This window comes from Ursus maritimus, unplaced genomic scaffold (genome assembly GCF_017311325.1).
Source record: "Ursus maritimus isolate PB19 unplaced genomic scaffold, ASM1731132v1 scaffold_32, whole genome shotgun sequence".
NCBI lineage: Eukaryota > Metazoa > Chordata > Mammalia > Carnivora > Ursidae > Ursus > Ursus maritimus.
In genome coordinates, this window is record NW_024425786.1 from 14,632,480 (window position 1) to 14,653,711 (window position 21,232).

General features: G+C 48.1%; 1 protein-coding gene across 1 annotated transcript in view; it reads left to right on the forward strand.

Moving 5' to 3' along the window:
- The window catches only part of VWA5B1 (von Willebrand factor A domain containing 5B1), a 43,499-nt gene that overhangs the window by 10,296 nt on the left and 11,971 nt on the right, over positions 1-21,232 (forward strand). The window contains exons 7-14 of the mRNA XM_040645550.1: positions 2,192-2,368; positions 6,478-6,588; positions 8,267-8,469; positions 8,935-9,049; positions 10,476-10,661; positions 12,894-13,083; positions 13,964-14,154; positions 17,759-17,960. Coding sequence (XP_040501484.1) covers positions 2,192-2,368; positions 6,478-6,588; positions 8,267-8,469; positions 8,935-9,049; positions 10,476-10,661; positions 12,894-13,083; positions 13,964-14,154; positions 17,759-17,960 — 1,375 coding nt within the window. The remainder of the gene's footprint in view (positions 1-2,191; positions 2,369-6,477; positions 6,589-8,266; positions 8,470-8,934; positions 9,050-10,475; positions 10,662-12,893; positions 13,084-13,963; positions 14,155-17,758; positions 17,961-21,232) is intronic.

Genomic DNA, 21,232 nt, shown 5'->3' on the forward strand with positions numbered 1-21,232 from the left:
CACGATCCCTCACCGAGGAGGGAGGCAGGCCTCCAGAGGGTGAACATCAATCAGGAAGAGTGGGTATGACACGCTGTCAAAGCTGTGATTTAGCAAAGAGGCAGCAAATGACACAGAGGAAGACACCATGTACCAGAGACAGAGATGCAGAGAGAAGCAGAGACAAGTAGAGACAGAAAGACTGGGGGGAAAAAAAACCCAGAGATGCACACATAGGTCAGTGGCAGATAAAAAGACCCACACAGATTCATCCTCTCATGTATTCTTTCAACAAACACTGTGTCCCCAGTAGATGTCAGGCTCTTCTCTAGGCAGTGGGGAGACAACGCTAAAAATGACACATCCTTGTTCTCATGAAGCTTACATTCTAGCACAGACAAGAAGTAAATGAATGAGCAAGATCAGTGTGGAGAGGACTGGGGACCATGAAGGAAATAAAGCAAGATAATATGATAATGAGTGATAAGTGTGGGTGCTGGTTAGCCCGGGGTTTAGAGAAAGCCTGTCTGAGAATGAGACCTGGTGAGTGGTGAAGAACAGAAGACTGTGCTCAGAACCAGAAGCAGGACATGGTGACATGTTCAGGAAACAGGTGGCCAGTGTTGCTGAAATGCTGGGAGCAGAGCGGGCAAAGATGGGGTGAACAGAGAGGCATGGGTCAGGCATCAGGGGGCCTCGTACCATGATGCTAAGTATGAGGGGAAGCTATTGTTTAAACAACAGATGACAAGAATGGTCACACTCCCTGCCCTATGTAGAAGGGACCGCAAGGAGGGGTGCCTGGGTGGCTCGGTCGGTTAAGCATCTGACTTTGGCTCAGGTCATGCTCTTGGGGTCCTGGGATCCAGCCCCACCTCTGGCCCCTGCTCAGCGGAGAGACTGCTTGTCCCTCTTCCTCTGCCCCTCTCCCTGCTCATGCGCGCGCTCTCTCTCTCTCGTAAATAAATGAAATTAAAAAAAAAAAAAAAAGAATGACGCGCAGGGAGATAAAAGTGGCAGAAAGAGGCCCCTCAGGGTCCAGACAAGAGACAATACTGTCCTGCACTGGGGTGGTGGCGGTGGGGACAGAGAGCAGAAGACACGTTCAGAAACATCTTAGCTGCAGAAATAACGATCCTTTGCTGAATGGTAGATGTACGGGGTGAGCACAGAGAGGAACCCAGGACAACCCCTAGGTCTTGGGTTTGAACACCTGTGTGCATGATGATGTCATCGACTGAGTTGAGGAAGGGGCTCCAATAAAAACAGAGAAACAGACACAGCGAACCAGGGACACAGACACAGACAAAGAGAGAGAGGAAGTCGGGGTGCAAAGGGGGGGGCAGCATGAGGACGAGGAAATGAGATTTGGCTCAGCGTGCGTGGGTGCGTCCGGAAGCCGCGTTCAGCAGCAGCATGCCAGGGCCAGCAAAAAAAAAAAAACAAAACACACACACACACACACACACACAAAAAGATAAAGAACTACGAATCTGTCCTCCCTTTAATGTTTAGGAGCCCATCTCTCCATGGGGCTCTAAGTTAAACCCCAGAGGGTTTAGTGACGGTGACTCCTATTTGGAGACAGCTGCTCTGTGCCAGACAGCAGGCTTCACAAGCATGACACTGAACTCGGTGAAATAGGCACCATTGTCTTCATGCCATGGATGAGGAAATAAGCACTCGTCAGTCCACCCTAAAGATGGGGGCAGGTGTCCTGAAGAGGGAAAATCTGAAGAAGAGTAGGAAGTTAGCAGAGAGAGAGAATCAGAATCAGTAAACCCAGGACAGCTGAGCTGGAGAGTGGCTTAGACCCTGGAGGTGAAAGCCAGAGAGATGCTTTCCAGCTGAGGGCCAGCACCTGTGTGGGGGCTTCCTGCCCAGGGTCATCCCCTAACCGCCCTGAGAAGGGGACGTCATTTCCCCACTTTATAAATCAAGAAACAGACCCAGAGGAGGGACTTGACCAAGATCACAGGGCGGGACGGTGAGAGCTGGGATTTAAACCCCGGTCTTTCTGCCTCCGAAGTCCATGCAACTGTGAAAGTCTAGCACACGGAAGAGCCAGGTGCAGACGACCTGGGACTGTCTCGTGCAGAGCATGAGTGGGATCTTGGCAAAGCCTGGTGAGGAATGGGGGGACCAGCGTGAGCCCCGAGGAGCAGCTCTGGACCCCTGGAATGCCCAAAGTGAGTTTTCCTTTGTCCTCCAGACAGAAATCATCCGGAAACGCCTCCACAAGGACATTCCCCACCATTCGGTCATCATGCTCAACTTCTGCCCTGACCTCCAATCAGTCCAGCCAAACCTGAGAAAGACCCATGGGGAGTTTATCTTCCTCATTGACCGGAGCGGCAGCATGAGTGGGACCAACATTCACCGTGTCAAGGTACCTGTATGAGGACCCCCATCCCCGGGGACTTAGGGCTCCAGGGTAGATCATCTGTGCTCCCCCAAACCAGCTTCCTCAGTACTCTTGTGTTCCAAGCAGCCCTCCTTCCACACCTGAACTGCTTTCCTCAATGACTACCCATGACTACAAGGAACAACTTAACTTTTAAAAATCAGTTTGAACAGAGACACCCAAACTCAACTTGTTCCCAACATAAAACTTTGAAGGGGTGTGAATGGAGGTAGAATTATTGTCCAAGGGATGAAGTCCTCTAGAGCTTTCCTTGGCACTCTGCAAACCTTTGCTGAGGGCCTGCTCTGGCTGAAACACCTCACTAGGTCCTGAGTGATGAGGGGCCCAGAAAAGAGAGGAAGGAACCAACATTTGCTGAAGCTTACTATGTATCAGATACAACCCTAGCCACTTAATGCACAGCTTGGTGATTAATCCGAACAATAATTCTGTGAGGTTGGCCCTATTGTCACCATTTTCCACATGGGAAAGTCAATCCTGAAAATTTCGGTAACCTTCCCAACGTCACACAGCTGGTGTGGTCTAAAATGAAACTCCTGTCTCTGTTCCTACCACCTGACATTAGAGATTCATTGCACATGGCCTTAAGGAGTGTATCATCCAGTAGAAAATATTTGGTTCATTTTTTTTTTCAAGTGCCTGATATGTGCAAAGCCCTGTGCTTGGCCATGTGGAAAGACAGCAGGCTGTAAACATAAGTCCTGCCCTCCAGGAGCTCACAGTCAAGTGAAGGGGCAGCCCTGCTAACCAGCCATAGCTGGGAGCATGGCCTCATTGCAGTGGGAAGTTCTGAAGGAGCACAGAAGAGTGATAAACCTTCCTCCCCATGTATCCAGAAGCATTTCATCTCCCTCAGGAGATTATTCACCTCGATTATGGCATTATCTAGCTCTTCTTTGTATTTTTTATTGTGTAGACGTGTGCCTCCTCTTTTGGAGTTATGAACTCATTAAGGGAAAGGACCAGATCTTTCTCATCTATCTCTCCCTGTGGAGCCTGGCTCTGTACTTATGCATAAAAAGCCCCCAGTCGCTGTTTATTGAACTGGGTAAAAGCGCATAGTTCAAGGAAATGAAGGATGTGGGAACAAGAAGAGAGAAGGCTCTGCTGTCACCTGAAATTTCATCCCTCCCCCTAGTTTGTCCCTGGAGCAAACTCTTGTTTCCAGGGCAACAGGACTGGCAAGGAGGGGAGGGTTTGGGTGGGATCTGTGATACCAGCTATCTCCTCAGGCTTGCTATGATTGGACGTATGACTGAGCAATCATATATGAGACCAAAGTTCCTGTTTGAAGCTTCTTGACACTGAGGTGTGGGACTGGTTGTCACCTTCTCCCAAACTCTGCCGTCTATCTAAGGCAAGAATCAGACAGGGAGCTGTCCATAGTCCTGCTTAAGCACACTGCAGGCCTGTGTGGCCATGTGTATTTCATTCCATAGCTCTATCAATGTGTAAGACATCTCTTCAGTTACTCTAAAGTATCATGGGATCTTATGATGTCTCTTAGAGAGCGTTTAATCCATTTTCCCAGTAAGGAAACTGAGTCTCCAAGAGGCTGTTTTCCCCAGCATCACAGATCTAATGAGGAAATCAAAGCCTTCCCTATCTTGGATCAGTGCTCATTTTCCTTACCCTGTTGATAGGGAATGATAATACTCTTCTACTGAGAAAAACTCTCTTCTCTGATTATGTCATTTCCGCTCCATGGCTTAGTAGAAAGAGCAATGCCTGGGTTTGGGGATCGTTCTGCCACTGACTTGCTATGTGGCTTTGGACAAGTTGACTCTCCGCTCTGGGATTCAGTTATCCTTTCTGTAAAGTGAGAAGGAAAAATTAATTCAGGGAGGGCAAACATATGTCACATGTCCCTTTGTTTCCCTCTCCCAAGGCCAGACAGACATCAATAATTGACCATGGCATTTTTTTCTCAGGCTGAGCCTGGACTCATTCTCTATATCCTTGTCATCTCTGGGTTCCAGGCTGTTACTACCAGATAAATGGAGTTAGTTTATGAATGGAAATCCATTTCCTGAACTAAAGACCTTTCCAACCTTTACCTTCCAGAATTTTCAGACAATAACTTCATCTGGCTCCCCTCTCAGTGCCTTTCCCCTTTGGTGTCTCTTCTGCTTGCTTTTCCAGTTCGGCTCACTGAGCTCAAGGTCATTCCTTCACAAATGGCTTTGCCCTGGCACAATCCATTCTGCTACACATGCCCCCTTTGAGAGAAAGGTGCCGAAATTACGCAAGGCACACACTCCTTTCCCCACTGGCAATGAGGCCATAGGCGGTTTGCTTGAGTCATTAATTGCGGCCCGTTAGGTAGACCGTTTTGGGAAAAACTAGGCTTAGGAAGGTAGGAGAGAGAAATCTGAATAGCCACACCACGGGGGAAAGTTCAGCCAATTTAATTTCCTGCAGCTGGTCTCATTCTCCAGCTGCCCCTGGCTACCAAAAACATGGCTTTAAAAATTCTAACAGGTGCAATCAGAGACAATCTTTATGGATCAGCAGAGTCTCCCACTAGCAGGAATAGACATTCGCGGCTAATGAAAAAATAAGGAGATATTGACTTCTTCTGTAGAGACACAAAATGTACTGACGTGGGCAATAAGAAGAGATGAGGGAACATTGACATTAATGTTTGATGTTTACAGAGGGGATGGGAGAGGGGCTGCAGGTCTGTGGAGCCTGCAAGGCTATAGGCTGCGGAAGTTCCCAAGATCCAGTTGCAACTAACTGCTTCCTTCTTGATTCTGGAATACAGTTTGTCTCTCCGAAGTCATGCTGAGATCCCTAGGGTGCCATCGATAAACTACTCAGGGATGAGGGAGAGCCCCTCATTCCCGGGCTCTGTGCCAGGGCAGAGAGCCAACAGGAATAATGATCTTTGAGCTATGTTTTAAAAGCTGTCCTGTTCTTAGGTTTTGTGATCCAGTGCAACCTCTTAACCACCCTGAACCTCAGTTTCCTTCTCTGTAAAACAGAGGTGTTGCTATTAATATGTTTCTCATTGGACTGGTGACAGTAACCATTTACTGAATGTTTACTACGTGCCAAGCTGAGGTTCCAAGGAGTGACCTAACTCGTCCAAGGTCAAGTTAGTAATGGTAAAAGTGAGATTTAAACCCACTGTACTATAATACATGTTATAGCGATGAAATGAGATAGTTAATAGAAAGTGCTTAGCACAGGGCTTGGCACATAGTAATTGCTTGAGATTTATTGTTGCTCTGTGCTGCCGCCATCATCATCATCATCATCATCATCATCATCATCATCATCATCATCCCTCCTGCCATCTCCTCCACCTTTCCTCCTTGTGATTATTTATTTCAACAGTCCTCATCAAGGGCTCCTGGTGTTGCATAGTTAAGTCAGTTAGGACTCTGTAATGTTCCCAGACTTTGGAGGCACAGTGACACACGTTTGAGTGCTGGCTCTACTACTCTCAGAATGCTCACCAATGAGTCATTGCACCCCTCTGTGCCTCAGTTTTCTCTTGTATAAAATGGGGATCATATTGTGCCTGCCTAAAGCGTCATGGTAAGGATTACGTGAAGTAATGCATATAAAGTATCTCCTGGGCATTTAACAAATATGCGCTGAAGAGACTGCCCCTTAGAGACTTGTCCTGAGTTAACCATAAGTAAGGAGCGTCGGATGCAGAAAGGCCTGGATGAAAGTCTGTTCCACCCACAGTGTGCCCTGGACCCAGCCACATGCCTCCCTTGGACGTTGATTTCATTTTTGCAGAAGGGAGTGGATGCTCCCTGCTCTTCCTACCTGTCAGGGTCAGCAGGAGGTGAAATGGAGCTGGCAAGAATAATAGAAAGGCTTTGAGAAGTCAGACTTGCTACACAGATGAGAAGTTTTATGACGATGGCTTTGGTCCAGACTCTGGTCTCTGTCAGCAAATTTCTTGATCTGAGGGAGAAGGCACTGTTGGGTGCGGGCAGAGGGGTGAAAGCCCGTCTGGAGGCTGCTTCTGTGCTGGGATGAGAATACTGCTGGGTGATGGCAGAGCTAGTAATTCCTTCCCGAACTCTGAAAATCCCTTTCTTGCCTGCCAGGATGCCATGCTGGTGGCTCTTAAGAGCCTCATGCCAGCCTGCCTCTTCAATGTCATTGGGTTTGGATCCACATTTAAGACCCTCTTCCCTTCCAGTCAGACCTACAGTGAGGTAAGGAGGGGGTAGGGCTGGGTCTGGGATGGGTAGGTGATGAGGAGCAGAGGAAAAGAAGAAAAAGAAAGTGCAGGTGACCCTGAGGCCTGCCTCAGGAGCTGCTCCCCCCTGCCCCGTGGAAACTCAATGATGCCCACAGCAGGGAACTAGAGAGGCTGTCTCTGAGTAGGCCATTTGCTGACATCTCATCTTCTGACATCCCTCCTCTTTAAAATAAGGACTATTTTGAGCAAAGTATGGGTGTGCACAGAGAGGAGGTGCAGGGAAGGGGTAGAGAGAGGATATATCCTAGGCCTGCCACTCACTGAAGCTTCTGTTTCAAGAGAACGATAGACTCCTACAAGGTTGAGCTAAAGCAGCGAATGGTAAGGGGTTACAGAGTGAATAGGTGGGGAGGTGGGCTAAGAATAGAACTCACAAGGCTCAAACTACAATTTAGAACAAGAGGACTGGGGCCCCAGCAGCACATTCGAAACTGGAGCATATCCTGTCCAGGTCTAGAAACAGGAAGAAAAAATGTAAGGGAGGGGAGGGAGAAAGGAAGAACACGTTTCAATGAAAAATAACTTATTATGTTTTTAAAATACAAAAATATTATACATATTGATTGTCCCACAATTTTTAAATCTGGATAATCAAAAAGAAAAATTAAAAAGTCTCCCATGATCACATCAGAAAAAAAAAAAAAGACCACCATTACAAGCTCAGTATAAATCCCTCCAGACTTTATTCTATGCATTTATACCCTTTTTTAATAAAGATAGGATTAGACCTGCCATACCATTCTCTAACCTACTTTCTAACACAACAGCCTATCATAAGCATATTTCCATGGCTTTACTGGCTTTAATGGCTGCCTGGTATTTCACTGCACGGATAAATCAGAAGCTATTGAACTAAATCCCTACAGTTGAGCTGTCAGTTGCTTCCACATTTTTCTATTCAGTCAACTTTGTAGCAAAGACTCCACACCCATCCTTAATGACTCCCTTGGGATAAATCTTTAGTCTTGTTGGCTCAAAAGGTATATATCCATTTCAAGACTTTTGATACGTGCCATTACCCCAAGCATGGGTATTGGAAGAACATCTTCATGACTCAGGAGCAGAACATCTGATGTCCAGTGAGAATCTGTCCTTGCTGCAGTGACATCCACCCAGTGCCAGGAGTCCTTGGCCAGTTGGGTTCCACAGTGTTGATCCAGGAGGAAAAGAATCTGAAGCCCACACTGGGCATATGATTTCCTCAAGGTGCTGTAGGGATTTAGCACCACAGGTGGGCCAGAACTTGAGTTTTAAGATTTCTAGCATGGTGGTTTTACCACTACACCTCCTGCCTCGCTCATCAAAAAAGGACTCATTTGTGCTGAGCAATCGGGGCTTGACATGCTACCTTTTCCAGGGGTGTTTATATTTTTAATGAGGAAAAAAGAAAGGACAGTGGTGAGTTAGCACATCATGGACAGCATTTAGGGCATTCGTAGGGGGTGTTATTGGGCAGAATCACACCAAATGAGTGGCCATCCATTCCTCCTGTGCTTGGATCTAAGGGATCCACGGATCCATGGATCTAAGATCTAGGGAAACGAAGGACTCATCCTCCAGGGGGCTTACGGTCTCAGCTCCATATGGTGATCCTGGGGCCTATCTTCCCTGTCCGTGGCCCTTCCCTGCAGGAGAGCGTGGCCATGGCCTGTGACAACATCCAGAGAATGCGTGCTGACATGGGTGGCACCAACATCCTTTCCCCACTCAAGTGGATCATTCGGCAGCCAGTGCGCCGAGGTCACCCGCGGCTTCTCTTCCTGATCACAGATGGTGCCGTCAACAATACCGGCAAGGTGCTAGAACTGCTGAGAAACCATGCCTTCTCCACCAGGTGGGCACAGGCTGAAGGTCTAGGCCTTGGTTATCCTGGGCTGCCCTGGGCTGGGGGTGCTGGAAGTGGGACATCATAGAAAATGCCAGAAGGAAAGGAGAGAACTCCAGTTCCTACAGTGCTTTGTCTCCAGAGTGGTGTAGTTGACTTTAACGTTCGCCTTTTTCCTTCAAGAGTTCAGGTGGGATGAGATAACCACACCTCTGCAGATAGATCCCAAAGGGCAGCCTAGGTGGAGGAAGTCCTTCCTGCTGCTTTGACTCTGTCCTGGGCTGGGAGTTTATGTGCTATTGTGAATGTGAGTGCCCACTGATGGCTGTCTGCCTTCTCCCTCACCCTCTGCCTGAAGCTAGGGTCAGCTCTCAGATAGCTCTGCTGGATCATGCTCTGTCCCTTTCCCCACCAAAGGGACAAAGAGAACACAGAGGATGGGAAGTAGCAGCCTCTCTTCTCCCCTTCCCCCAGGTGCTATAGCTTTGGAATTGGACCCAACGTCTGCCACAGACTGGTGAGAGGGCTGGCAACTGTGTCCAAGGGCAGTGCTGAGTTTCTGGTGGAGGGGGAGCGGCTCCAACCCAAGGTAGGCAAGAGGAGCTCAGTCTCTTCTGGTGCTGGTACCTCAGAGGCCCAGACCGGTCATACAGCAACTCAGTGGTAGAGCTGGGATTTCATTTCACCCAAGTCTGAGCTCCCCACTAGGCCACAATACACCCCAGTGAGAATCAGAGAGGTAGAGGCCACAGAGCAGGCAACTCCTGGAGTTAGTAGAGGACACTAGATCCACTGGTCTCCAGTCACTGGATCACATGCTCCATCCACTGGCTGGGCGGAACTGGGGCTCTGAAAGAGTCACTGCCTCTATGGATAAGGAATTGTGTTGGGGGTCATTCCTGGCCACATTCCTGATGATGACAAATGGTGGCTCAGAAGCATCTAAAGGACCCAGAGATCAAGATTATAGTCATCTCTCCATTTTCTGCACAGTTGGCACAAATAACCCAACTCTTAGAAAATCCTTGGGTCAGTCCAGATCCTCCAGGAAGCAGAGACAGAGCAGGATTTAAGAAGCTCATAACTACAAGAGGTTCATTGGGGAATAATGTCTGTGAAAGAAAAAAGAGGAAGAAGCAGGAAGGAGAACTGTTCAACCTATAATGAACATGCATACCCATGAAAGGGAAATTGAGCAGGGAGAGCTTCAGACTGCAAGCCTGGCAAGGTCTTAGCCAACGCAACAGGGAGCTCTGGAGCAAAGATTACCCATTAGGTCCTCAAATTGGGCTGAAACACCAGGCACTAGTATCCCTGATGTGCTCAGTCATTGTCGGGGGTCTTCCAGAGAGAGGTGTGGTCTTGGCTGGAAAGCTGGGACATTGCATCTGGAGACTATCACCTAACTGCATTCCTTGCAGCAAAAGGTCACAGTCTTCCCCCAACGGGCATCTGGGAGTGCACCCTTATGGCTGCCATAAGCCCCAAATCATTTTTCTCCAGCTTTGCGGTATGTTTGAAGAAATCAGCCTAAGTGATGCAAAACCACAGCTATCGTTTACTGAACACCTATCATGAGGCAGCGACTTCAAGTCCAGTATCTCAGCTAATCCTCCCAACTACATTGAGAGTTGAAAATTACTAATTCACTTTACCGGAAAAGGAAACTGAGGCCCAGAAAGGCAAATTAACTTGCTCAAGATCGCTATCCAGTCCATGCTTTGACACAAACTTTCTTTGGGCCCCAGGCTTGTCTCAACCTTACTCTGGGTCTTAGATCTCCTCATTATAAAATGCCAAGCTTAGAGAAGCAAGATCTGCTCCAACTCTGACATTCTAATAGTCTAAGAAGCTCAGAGGCCTGTTCACTGCTGGACAAGCCACCCAAGGCCTATTGTGTCTTCTTCTCTGCTCACACACCCCCAGGCTCATACCCACATGGTCTTTGTGCTCCTCCTCTGTGCATGCCCCTGCTCACACGTGCCCCCAACTCATGTTCTAACCCTGCCCAACAGATGATCAAATCCCTGAAGAAGGCCATGGCCCCAGTCCTGAGTGATGTAACTGTGGAGTGGGTCTTCCCCGAGACCACTGAGGTCCTGATCTCGCCTGTGAGCACCAGCTCCCTCTTCCCCGGAGAGCGGCTGGTGGGATATGGCATTGTGTGTGATGCCTCCTTATACATCTCCCATCCCAGATCTGTAAGTATCTTAGACATTCTAGAACTCCGTGGCTCCAGAACCTTGCCCGCAAAACCATCCTTAGCTGGAAAGACTATTGGTGGCCGCTAGGAACTAATCGGATCTAGCTTTACAGTTGTGGGGTCTGGTTGCCAGGCCATGGGCCTGTGGTCATGGTGACACTTCTTGGGTAAATGCTATCGTTGCAATACGTGGTTCTTAAGATCCCCTACAGCAGAAAAATTGGGGGAATGTGTTTAAAATGCAGAGCCCAAGGGGTGCCTGGTGGCTCAGTTGGTTAAGTGGCCAACTCTTGATTTCGGCTCAAGTCTTGATCTCAGGGTCCTGAGATTGAGTCCCGCGTTGAACTCTGTGTTCAGAAGGGATTCTGCCTCAGGATTCTCTCCCCATCTGCACCTCCCCCAGCTCTCTCTCTCTCTCTCAAATAAATAAATAAATCTTTTTAAAAAATAAAGAAAATAAAATGCAGAGTCACTGAACTCTACCTCTGAAACTAATAATATGCTATATGTTAATTAATTGAATTTAAATAAAATTAAATTTAACTTTAAAAATTATAATAAAAAAATAAAATGCAGAGCCCAAGCTCCAACCCAGGTCTGCTGAATAAAAGTCTTTGAGGGTAAGGCCCAGGAACCTGTATTTGACATAATCTCTCCAAAGTGATTTTGACAAACAACTCAGTTCAGGACAACTGAACTCAGGTTTCTTTCCCCAAAAGCTCTATTCAGGTCATGTCTCCTCAGATGAGTTTGTGTTTTACTTACACAGATCATTCTCTTGTATGTAGTGACAGAAGTGAGATAAAAGTGAGGAACTTCTGAAAGAAAGGTGGAATTCATGCTAGAATGTGGGGGGTTGCCTGAAATTTCCCCATCCCTCCTCTTTAGTGAGTCTCTCCATTCCTGCTTGAAGGATTTGTCATCTTGTTTTATTTTTAAGCAGGAGTCACCAACTCATTGCCTAGAGGGACTGAGCAGGTATAAAATGAATGAAATGGATTTCTAAAAAGAAAAGGGGAAAACGCCATGAAGGGTAGCATTTATCCTGGAGTCCATAGAGAGGCAAGAGGAGTGGTGGGGACTATGGCAAACTGGATGGCACGTGGTCATCTAAACTGGATGGCCCCTCCCCAGCTCTAATAAACTTTCCAAACAGGAATGTGGGCTCTGCGTTAACGGTGCTTTCAATCTTGCAAGGGAAGTGAGAATTGTGTGTGATTACTTCCAGCTTTTAGAATGTTATACAATCTCCTAAGAATCATGGTCAGGATAATGGTTAATATGTTATGGAGAGTGGGGCGTTCAGATGCAGGGAGAAGACGCTAAACATTATGTTGGTCTGTCTTCGAACAGTCTAGACCCTTCTTGGAGGTCTGGGAGGCAGCAGATGATCAACGGACCCTACCACTTGAAGGGATCATCACATAAATGTCTTCTCCTTTCCTTATCCACGAGACTGGCAAAGTTTTCTCCTGGTACTAGCAGGGCTGCTGGGGAAGGGTACCCTTGCCTATTGTGGTGTAAAAATGACTTGCCCACCTGGAAAGCAATCTAGAAATAACTAATGAAATTAGAAATACCTAACTTTTCAGCCCAGAAATCTTTCCTAAGACTCTAAAACCTAGAAATAAAAGTGATGTAAATGGATTTACGTCCAAAGATTCTCTGTAGCAATTTTTTTATAGTGCAAAAATGAAGGGCCGCAACGCAAATGCTTAAAAATGAGGAGTGGTAGAAAATCATGCAGTCGAAAGTTAAAAAGAATAGTTGATAAGCAGGATTTCCAAAATGTTTTAAGTGGGAAATTCAAGATACTGATCCATGTAAGTAATATAGTCCAGTTCTCATAAAATAAAAATCACCCCCAAAGCCCTTATGTTTTATATATATGTTTAGATCATAGAGAATGGAATGGAAAGAGCAGATGGCTCATTTTGTTAATTCCGGTTACCTACTTGGAGACAGCAGTGGCATTTAGAATTATATTTAAAATTTTTTTAAATAAAGAAGATAATTAAAAATATAAACAATATAAATGTTATGAAGTCAGTTCCATTCACCATCTCTTAAACAGAAGTCTGCCTAAATGACTCAAGCAAGCAAAAAGCTTGCCTGTTTTTCCAGATCTTCAAAGATGGAACGTCCACCACCCCCTGTCACAGCCCTGGCTGCCCTCCAGAGGTTCTTTCTGCCATCCACTCCCAGCCCTCTCTTCTCTCCCTCCCTCCAGGACAAGAGGAGACGATACAGCATGCTACACTCTCAGGGCTCCAGCAGTTCCAGTTCCGTCTTCTACCATTCCCAGGATGAGGGGCCCAGCCCAGACAGCAGAAACTGTGCCAAGAGTGTGGGGGCTCACTTCCACCTGAGGCAGCCCAAAGATGTGCAGCCATCCACCGGAGATGCCACCACTAATCCTGGTTTGTCTGCTACTCCTCGTGCTTCGCTCTCTCTTCCAGGGAGGCCATGATTGCTACATTTTACTGAGCACTTACTGTGTGCTGAGCCCTCTATACAAACCATCTCACTGAAGAGTTAGCAGCTGTGGAGATGGGTCCTATTCCACCGATTTTACCGGTGATGAAACTGAGGCTTGGAGAATTTTAGCAATTTGGCTAAGCTCAGGAAACCTCAAAGAGGGAGGGTACAGACGGGTCTAGAGCTGTTTGCATCCAAAGCCTCTGTATGGTGCTAATTTCCATTCATAGGGCATTTATTGGATCACCTACTAAGGCTAAGTACTGAACACAGCATAGGGAGCAAAGAGGATGCAAACATGGACTCTTGTCCTTCAGAAGCTCTCTGCCTAGCGGAAGAGAGACAGTTGGCTCTAACTTTGATAGAAGCAGAGTGACAGGGACCACAGCAAAGTTTAATAACCTGTAAGGGGGGGTCCCAAGAAAAGACACATTGGTAGAAGATATCAACAGAGACATAATGAGGACACAGATTCTTAGAAGCAGGAAGAGACAGGAGATTCCAGGCAGCAGAAACTGACTGAGCAAAGACAAAAATGTGACACCTAGAAAACACATACACAATTGATTACTCATCTGGTACGTTTGGAGCACAGTACATTGAAAAAGGAGCAGAAAGGACAGTAGCTGGGTAGATGGATTAGGACCAGTTTACCTAAGGCTTTGAACATCAGGGGAGCTGAGACATCTGCAAATATTTCAGCAGGCAAGCAGTGGATAACACAAGAAGTTTCCAAGCAGGAAAGGAGCATCCAAGCCTCCCCCACCCCCACCCCTCTGCTGTTCTCCACCCTGACGGCTCCCCTGTCACCACCCTATCCAGGTCAAGACTTCTCCCAGCGACGGCGGGCATATAGCACCAACCAGATCACCAACCACAAGCCCTCCCCAAGGGCCCCCACAGCCAGCGACCCCACAGTGCCTGCCAGGAGATACCCACTTCGGAAAGCCAAGCTGCAGGACCTCACCAACCAGACGAGCACAGATGCCCCGTGGTGGCAGATTGATTTGCAGGTACCTGAGCAGGGCAGGTTGGAGTTGGGGGAGATCATAGATGGGGAGACAGCTGTCTCCTGCTTCGGCCACAAGGATGGAGATGGTCCACTACTTCTGCTGCAGAATGAGTGTCTTCTTCCTCGTTTCTCTGGATCTTCATCTGCCTGAACCCCTTTCTAATAATGGTACCCAGTATTCAGCGACATCACACATTCTCTGTACACTTCCTAGCTGGCAAGGAGCAGCCCCATCTACACTCATTTGATTTTATAGCTAGCACTCCTGTGAGAGAAAGGAGTGGGGGAGCTGACCACCCCCGCTCTGTATAGATGTGGAAATTGAGGGCCAAAAAGGTCAAGAGACTTATCCAGGGTCACATAGCCAGTCAGGGGATTGCAACCCAGGACCCTCTGCCTGCAAAGCCCCCACTTCCCTCCTCCATCACACTGCACCTTCTGCGAATCCCAGCATTCACTCAGGGCAGAGATCATCTCAGAGTTAGAGCCAGAACAGGACCAGTCCCCACTGTTCAGCTAGACGGGAGTTTCTCAGCTTCAGCACTACTGACACGATAATTCTTTGTTGAAGAGGCTGTGTCCTGTTTGGCAGGATCCCTGGCTTCTATCAACTGAATACCACCTTCGACCATGATAACCAAAGCTGTCTGCACTCATTGCCAAATTCCCCTGGGGAAGAGGGTAAAATCACCAGATCGAGAAACACTGTCCCAAACCAGAGTGGTGTTTGTTATTACCCACATACTTTATCCACTTTCTTAAGAATGGGCTTCGTGTAGCTTTGTCATTGTGAGTCACGGTGCCATAAAAGCAGTCTTTTGCTCTCCCCCTCCCACCCACCACAACCAGCCCTCCCCACCTCTCCTCTCCATAAGCTCTGACACTCCCCAAGGACAGAGACATTGTCCCCTTGTCCCTGCAGGCCCTTCTCTGTGCTTAGCCAGGGATCATTTGATGCGGTTGGAAGACACTGACCTTGGAGTCGGGTGGACTCTGCTCCTCAAACATGTTGCTTACCCTCTGAGCCCCAACCTCCCCATCTATGAAATGGGGAAAACAGTTTGCACAGCTGATTGAGCTAACTGCCGTCAGCAGGTATTGACTGGGAGCCAACTCTAAGTGGAAGGCTTGTAGGCAATGGCTGATAGGAGATGAAGTACCTGGTGCATCCCTGGTATACAGTAGGTGTCCTTTAAATGCCACTCTCCTTGGTGAGAGCTCTGGGCAGCTTAGCATCTGTCCTCTCCTGCTTGCTTCTGGCCCATCTTTGCTCATGTCTCCCTGATCACCTGCTTGGCTTCTTCTCCGGTCTGATTCTCCCCAACACACTTGTACAAATACACACACATGCGCGTGCGCGCACACACACACACGCACATTCGCCTTCCCTGCAGCCTCTGGCTGGGTGAAGGGTTGAATCTTAGACTAATCCGTTGCCATAGAAACTGTAGCAGCGTCTGTTTCTCAGTGTGGTGGTGATGGTGGGGCAGGGGTGAGGGCAATCCCAGCCTCTGATGGGAGATGGGGATTAAGGACCCCTTGGGACCCAGCAACCCTGGCTGGATACCAGCTCCTACCAAGGCTGTCCTACCAGTGACCAGTCCCTTTCTTCTTCCACACCCTTGTACCATCTCTAGGACCACAGGTCCAGAGGAGACAGGAAGGAGGACCCCCAGCCCCTGACCTAAGGAGCCCCCATCTAATGAAGAGGCACAATCCTCTTCCCAGTAAATATTTGATAGAGATGAGAAAGCCTCAATGGTTAACTGTTGACCTAAAAACCTGAGAGGCACTCTTCCTGTTTCGCCTTGCAAGTGCATTTGCGCCCCCGATCCCCTCCCCCTACCAACCATATGTGCTCCCAGAGGCACAAAATTCATTTTTAATTATTTAATATTCTTTAATTACAGAAGTAATACGTACTCAGAGTTTTCAATAAAAACCCTCACACAATTCAGGCAGGTATAAAGTAAAAATAAAATTACCCCTCCCCTGTGCCCAAACCCACTGATTTTCAGTGTTTCCTTCCAGAAATACTACACACACACACACACACACACACACACGCAACAAACATACATGTTTTGAATAAAATCACATTGTAAATCTCCAATTATATCCAATTATTATTGGATATCTCCAAAATCCAAAAGTAAATCTCCAATTTACTCTTTTAATGTCTTTTTTCTTTTTCTTTTTCTTTTTTTTTTGATATTCAGTAAAATTCCTCTTTTTGGTGAACAGTTCTGTGAGTTTTGACAAATGCATAGTCCTGTAACTAGCTCCACAATCAAAATACTTAGAATGGCTACAATTGACTTGTTTAAAAATATGTTTGACCTTGCACATCTTCCCACAGCAGTATGAAGAAATTTGACTCATTACGGTGTTTGTTGTGTAGTGTTCCATTGCATGGGTCTACCACTACGTGTTTGTCAATCCCTATCGATGTGCACTTTGAGAGTGTCCAGAGAGTCACTTTTACAAACAACACTGCAACAAATCTACAGTACGTGCACATAGGTATTCGCATCCTTGAGCACGTCCGCGGAACTTCTAAAAATGGAATCGTTGGGTCAAAGGAGCTCGTGCACATTTAATGTTGATAACACACTGCTTAAGTGTCCTCCCACAGGTGTGCGTCAAGTTCATATTCCCATCAACGTTCACGAGAGAGACCCTGTCTCCCCACTGGCCGCAAAGGGTATCATCAAATGTTTAAATATTTGCCAATCTGGAAGATGGGGGGAAAATCATATAACTTCTTTTAATTTAGAGCAATGCTCATGTGGCAGAGCATTTTTTTCTTGGGTTTATTGGATACCTTTTCTGTGAATTGCCTATAGATGCCCTGAACCCATAGGCTACCTCTGCCCCCCACCCCAGTGATTTATAAGAGCTTTTTCTTGAAAATGATCTTTGTCATGTGTGTTGCAGATATATTTCCCAGTTTATCCCTTGCCTTTTGGTGTTTTTTGTACCAGCAAAGAATAGACAGATGAAATCCACAACACAGAAGAGAAAGTCCAGAAATAAAACCCATGTACATGAGAGCTTTGATAGGATAAAGGTAGGGAACTGATAAACCCTAGAAACTCAATGAATGAACCATATTTAATAAATGGTGTTGAGATCTGTACTACTCAGAAAATCAAGAAAAAGGCTGGTTCCTATTACTTTACACCAAAATAAATTTCATGTGAGTCAAAGATTTAAGCAAACAAAAATAAATCATAAAAATTCTAGAATTTTTTTTTGAGTGGGAAAGACCTTTTAAGCATGACATATGAGAAGACATAAGGAAAAGGCTGATAATTTTAGCCTCCTTCCAACATACACACAAAGTTTTAAACTTTATGGCAAAAAAGAGTGGGTTTAGAATATTATCCATGGTATGCGATTTTCCATGGTTTTCCACAGTTTGGACTTTATCCATGCTTTTGGACTATTTGTGTTGATGTTTGTCATGGGTAGTGGAAAGTAGGTTATGCGTCCTCTGGTACTGCAGAATGACCTGGGGTGCCCAGGGAAAGCTGTGGCTAGGGGTGGAGGGAAGGGGGCAGCCACCAGCTCAGTCTCCTCCCCTCCCTCTTACACTCCTCTAGCCCTTGCTGAACAGTGGTCTGGACCTGAGCCAGGGCCCCAGACTCCGGGGCCCGGGAGCCCGCAGGCCCTCTCTGCTGCCCCAAAGCTGCCAGCCTAGCCTGCCCTCCGGCCAGGAGACCCAAACCTGGAGCCCCATGAAAGAGCCGGATCTTGGGTCTAGCCTGAAGCCTGCCTCAGACAGCCGTAGCCCAGGGGAACTGGGTAAGTGCCTACAGGGTTTAGAACCTGACCAGGGACAGGGAGGAATTCTTGCCTGTAGCCCTAGCCCAGCTTCAGATGATAGGACTGAGGGCAAATGCCTTTGTCTGTGCCCTTGCGGGGAAGGATAGGCTGTTGCCCATCCCTGCCAGAGAACCTCACAAAGTGGTGAGAGACATTCACCTCCATGGAAAGATCTTTTCCACACCCATGTTTTGTAGAACACAGCACATATTGGTATAACCAATTCATGAAAAATTATCTTTTGATTTTCTACATGCAGATATTCTAGAGAGGAAGTCTGAAGGATGGTCATACCAAGGAGGTAATTAGTTATCACTGGATGACTGTCAATTCCAGCCATTTTTATTTTATTTTATGTCTCTATTCCTGGAATTTTCTACAGAGAGCCACACATCACCATCCCAGTTGGAAAAAATACAAAAAGTCCTATTAATTTGTGGGAAAAAGGAAGGGGTGTTTCATATGTTCTCAGACGTTGGGGCTCATGTACCCACCACATCCCTATGGTGATGACAAACCATTGGCCGGGGCCTTTGCTTCTAGGTCTATTCTTGTACCCTCTCTGCAGGTCCGTGCCCATTGGGTCCATGTGCTCCTCCCTGCAGCCAAGGGGGCTGCTTGATCTCAGAAGTGCCCGTCTGCTCTTACGCAGAGTTGTGGTACCCCACCACGGTGGGCACCCCTCTCGCTCACGCCACGGGCACAAAGCACGTGTATACTTGCTTATTGACGTGTGAGGCCTTTGCTGGTGTGCACAGACGCCACCTGGTAACGGCGGCTGACCCTGCGGATGGGGAAGCTGGGGGCTTAGGACCGCAAAGTCCTACCTGACACAGCCGCCTCTGGAAGCTAAAAAGAGGCCAGGACCAGTGGTCCCTGTCTTTGGGATTCCATAAGCCCTTAAAATCAAGGGGCTGCCCACTGCCAGTTAAGTTAAGCCCCCTGCCCCAGAGGATTATTAACCTTCATCATGATTTCATAAAATAAGGATATTTTAATGTAAAAAGAGCTAAGACATCTAGGACAAAAAGATAGTTACACCCTTAAATAACTTGAGCGTTATCTAAAAAATCCTCTTAGGGGCACTGGTGTTTTGTTCAGTCAGAGCTGCCACCCTTGGTCTTGGGGTTGTGAGTTTGAGTCCCCCCGTTGGGTGTGAGGGTTACTTAAAAATAAAAATTAAACAAACAACAAAACCAAAACCCCAATAACCCTCTATGTCACCTGTATTCTTATTTTCATTTTGCAGCTATCCGATAAAAACTTTGCTGCAGGATTTTACAGGTCCCCTAAGCTGGGTGGGACCACTGGTCTGGCCCATTGGGACATCTTGCAGAGAACATTGAAAACCAGAGAGGGAGAAGGAAAACACAGGGTCACACAGTAAGTTAGACTGGTTCTGGGGTCAGATCATCCTGCGCCTGATGATCTGACCCCGGGATCAGAACTCAGGATGATCTGATCTCCAAACCAAGCGCTCTTCCCACTGAACAAGTGAGCAGTCTCTGTGGCTCGTGCCTCCAGAGGGCTATGGCAACCAGGGAGGTGAGGGATGGACAGGTGCTTGTAAACTGTACGGTGAGTGTGCTCAGGAAAAATGTATTATACTGAAAGAACAAGTAATGTAAAATATAAGAGTATATTATTGTATAAACAAAGCATGACTCTATCACAAGTAGTGCTCCTCTTGATCTATACCGATCTCTTCTCCAAATGTGCACCATCGTGATCCCAGGAATCACTGTCTTAGAAAGTTTGCCCCACCATCCCCGATAGGATTTCTTGATCCCTGTATTCTTAAGAGTACTATCAGGACAAAATGCACTCAATTAATTGTGTGTATAATTATTTGATTCATATCAGCTTCCCTGCTGGTCCGTGCAGGCCATAAGTAAGGATGGGAATTCGTGGTGGTCACTGCACTGTTCAGCCTCGAGCCTGGCCCCGGGATGATCTAAAATCAATAAATGGCGTTGACGAATGAGGAGTGAGTGGACCAAAACTAGGTCTAATGGGTTCTGTAAGAAGCTGTGGTCCCAGGGGAGCAGGTCTGGCGCGATGAGGGCTGGCCCCATTGTTCTGTCTCTGGAGCCCTACAGGGGCGCTGCAAGGAGAAGCCCTGGAAGTGGAGACGGAATGGGGACTGTAAAAGAGGGGGAAAAGGAAAGAGACGAGAGGACAGATCACCGGATCGCCGGACGGGGTGGGAGGGGAGCAGAGCCCAAGGCTGGGGGGAGGCGTCTGGGGGCTGGGGGCTGATCAAGGAAAGGATGGAACCCTGGTGTGTGTGTGTGTGTGTGTGTGTGTGTGTGTGTGTGTGTGTGTGTGTGTGTGTGTGTGTGTGTCGGGGAGTGGGGGAGGTGGAGGTGGGGCTGGGAGCTTAGGAGCAGAGGGGAGGCACCAGGAGGCAGCGGTGGGGGAGAAGAGGGGGAGCACTAGACAGTGGCAGGGCTGTGAGAAGAAGGAAGTGCTGAGCCTGGGAGGAGCTGATCACCGGTGCTGGGCCAGGAGCGGGGTGGGCTCTGCCGGAGCCATGAGGAGGGTGGGGCCGGGTGGGGAGGGGGCCATGGGGCGGGGCTGTGAGGAGGCTCCCGAGGTGGTCGGTGGCGCGCGGGCGATCGCAGCTCAATTCCTGGTTCGATCTCGCCCTCGCGCTCCGCCAGCTGTTCGAAGTCGCGGATGATGGGCGCGGGCCGCCAGGTGGTGGAAGGTCTCGCCCACAGGTCGGCTTCTGTGTGCTCCCGGCTCCGCCCGGGGGCCCAGCTCAAAGGTCACTTCCCACTGCAAACGTTGGCTGTGCATCGCAAGCCCCCGACCACGGCCTTGCCCAGCACCGGGCCTGGGGTAGGGGTCACTGCCCATGATCCGCCTCGACTCTGCTGGAGGCTCCCAGTCTGTGAGGATGTCTGTCCCAAGGCAGAAGGGTGATGGACGGCTCTGCAGGCAGAGGGACAACCAGGCGGTGCTCTGAGATGGGGGCACAGAGGGTCAGCCCTAGGACGTCATTCCTCCCTAGGCGCAGATGATCGCCAAGAAAGTACAGTCTTCTTCCCACCCCTCCACCCCTGAGGACACACAGGACTCCTTCCTAGGACAGTGCTGATGGCAGGACCTGTCCCCAAAATGGAGTATTCCGTGAATCCAGTTCCTGAGGTGGCCAGGATAGGTGGGTGGGGACTAACTCGGGCAGCCAGCAGGGACTTCTGAAGTCTCACCATGCTCAAGGGTCAGGGTGATGGGGGGTGGATTGG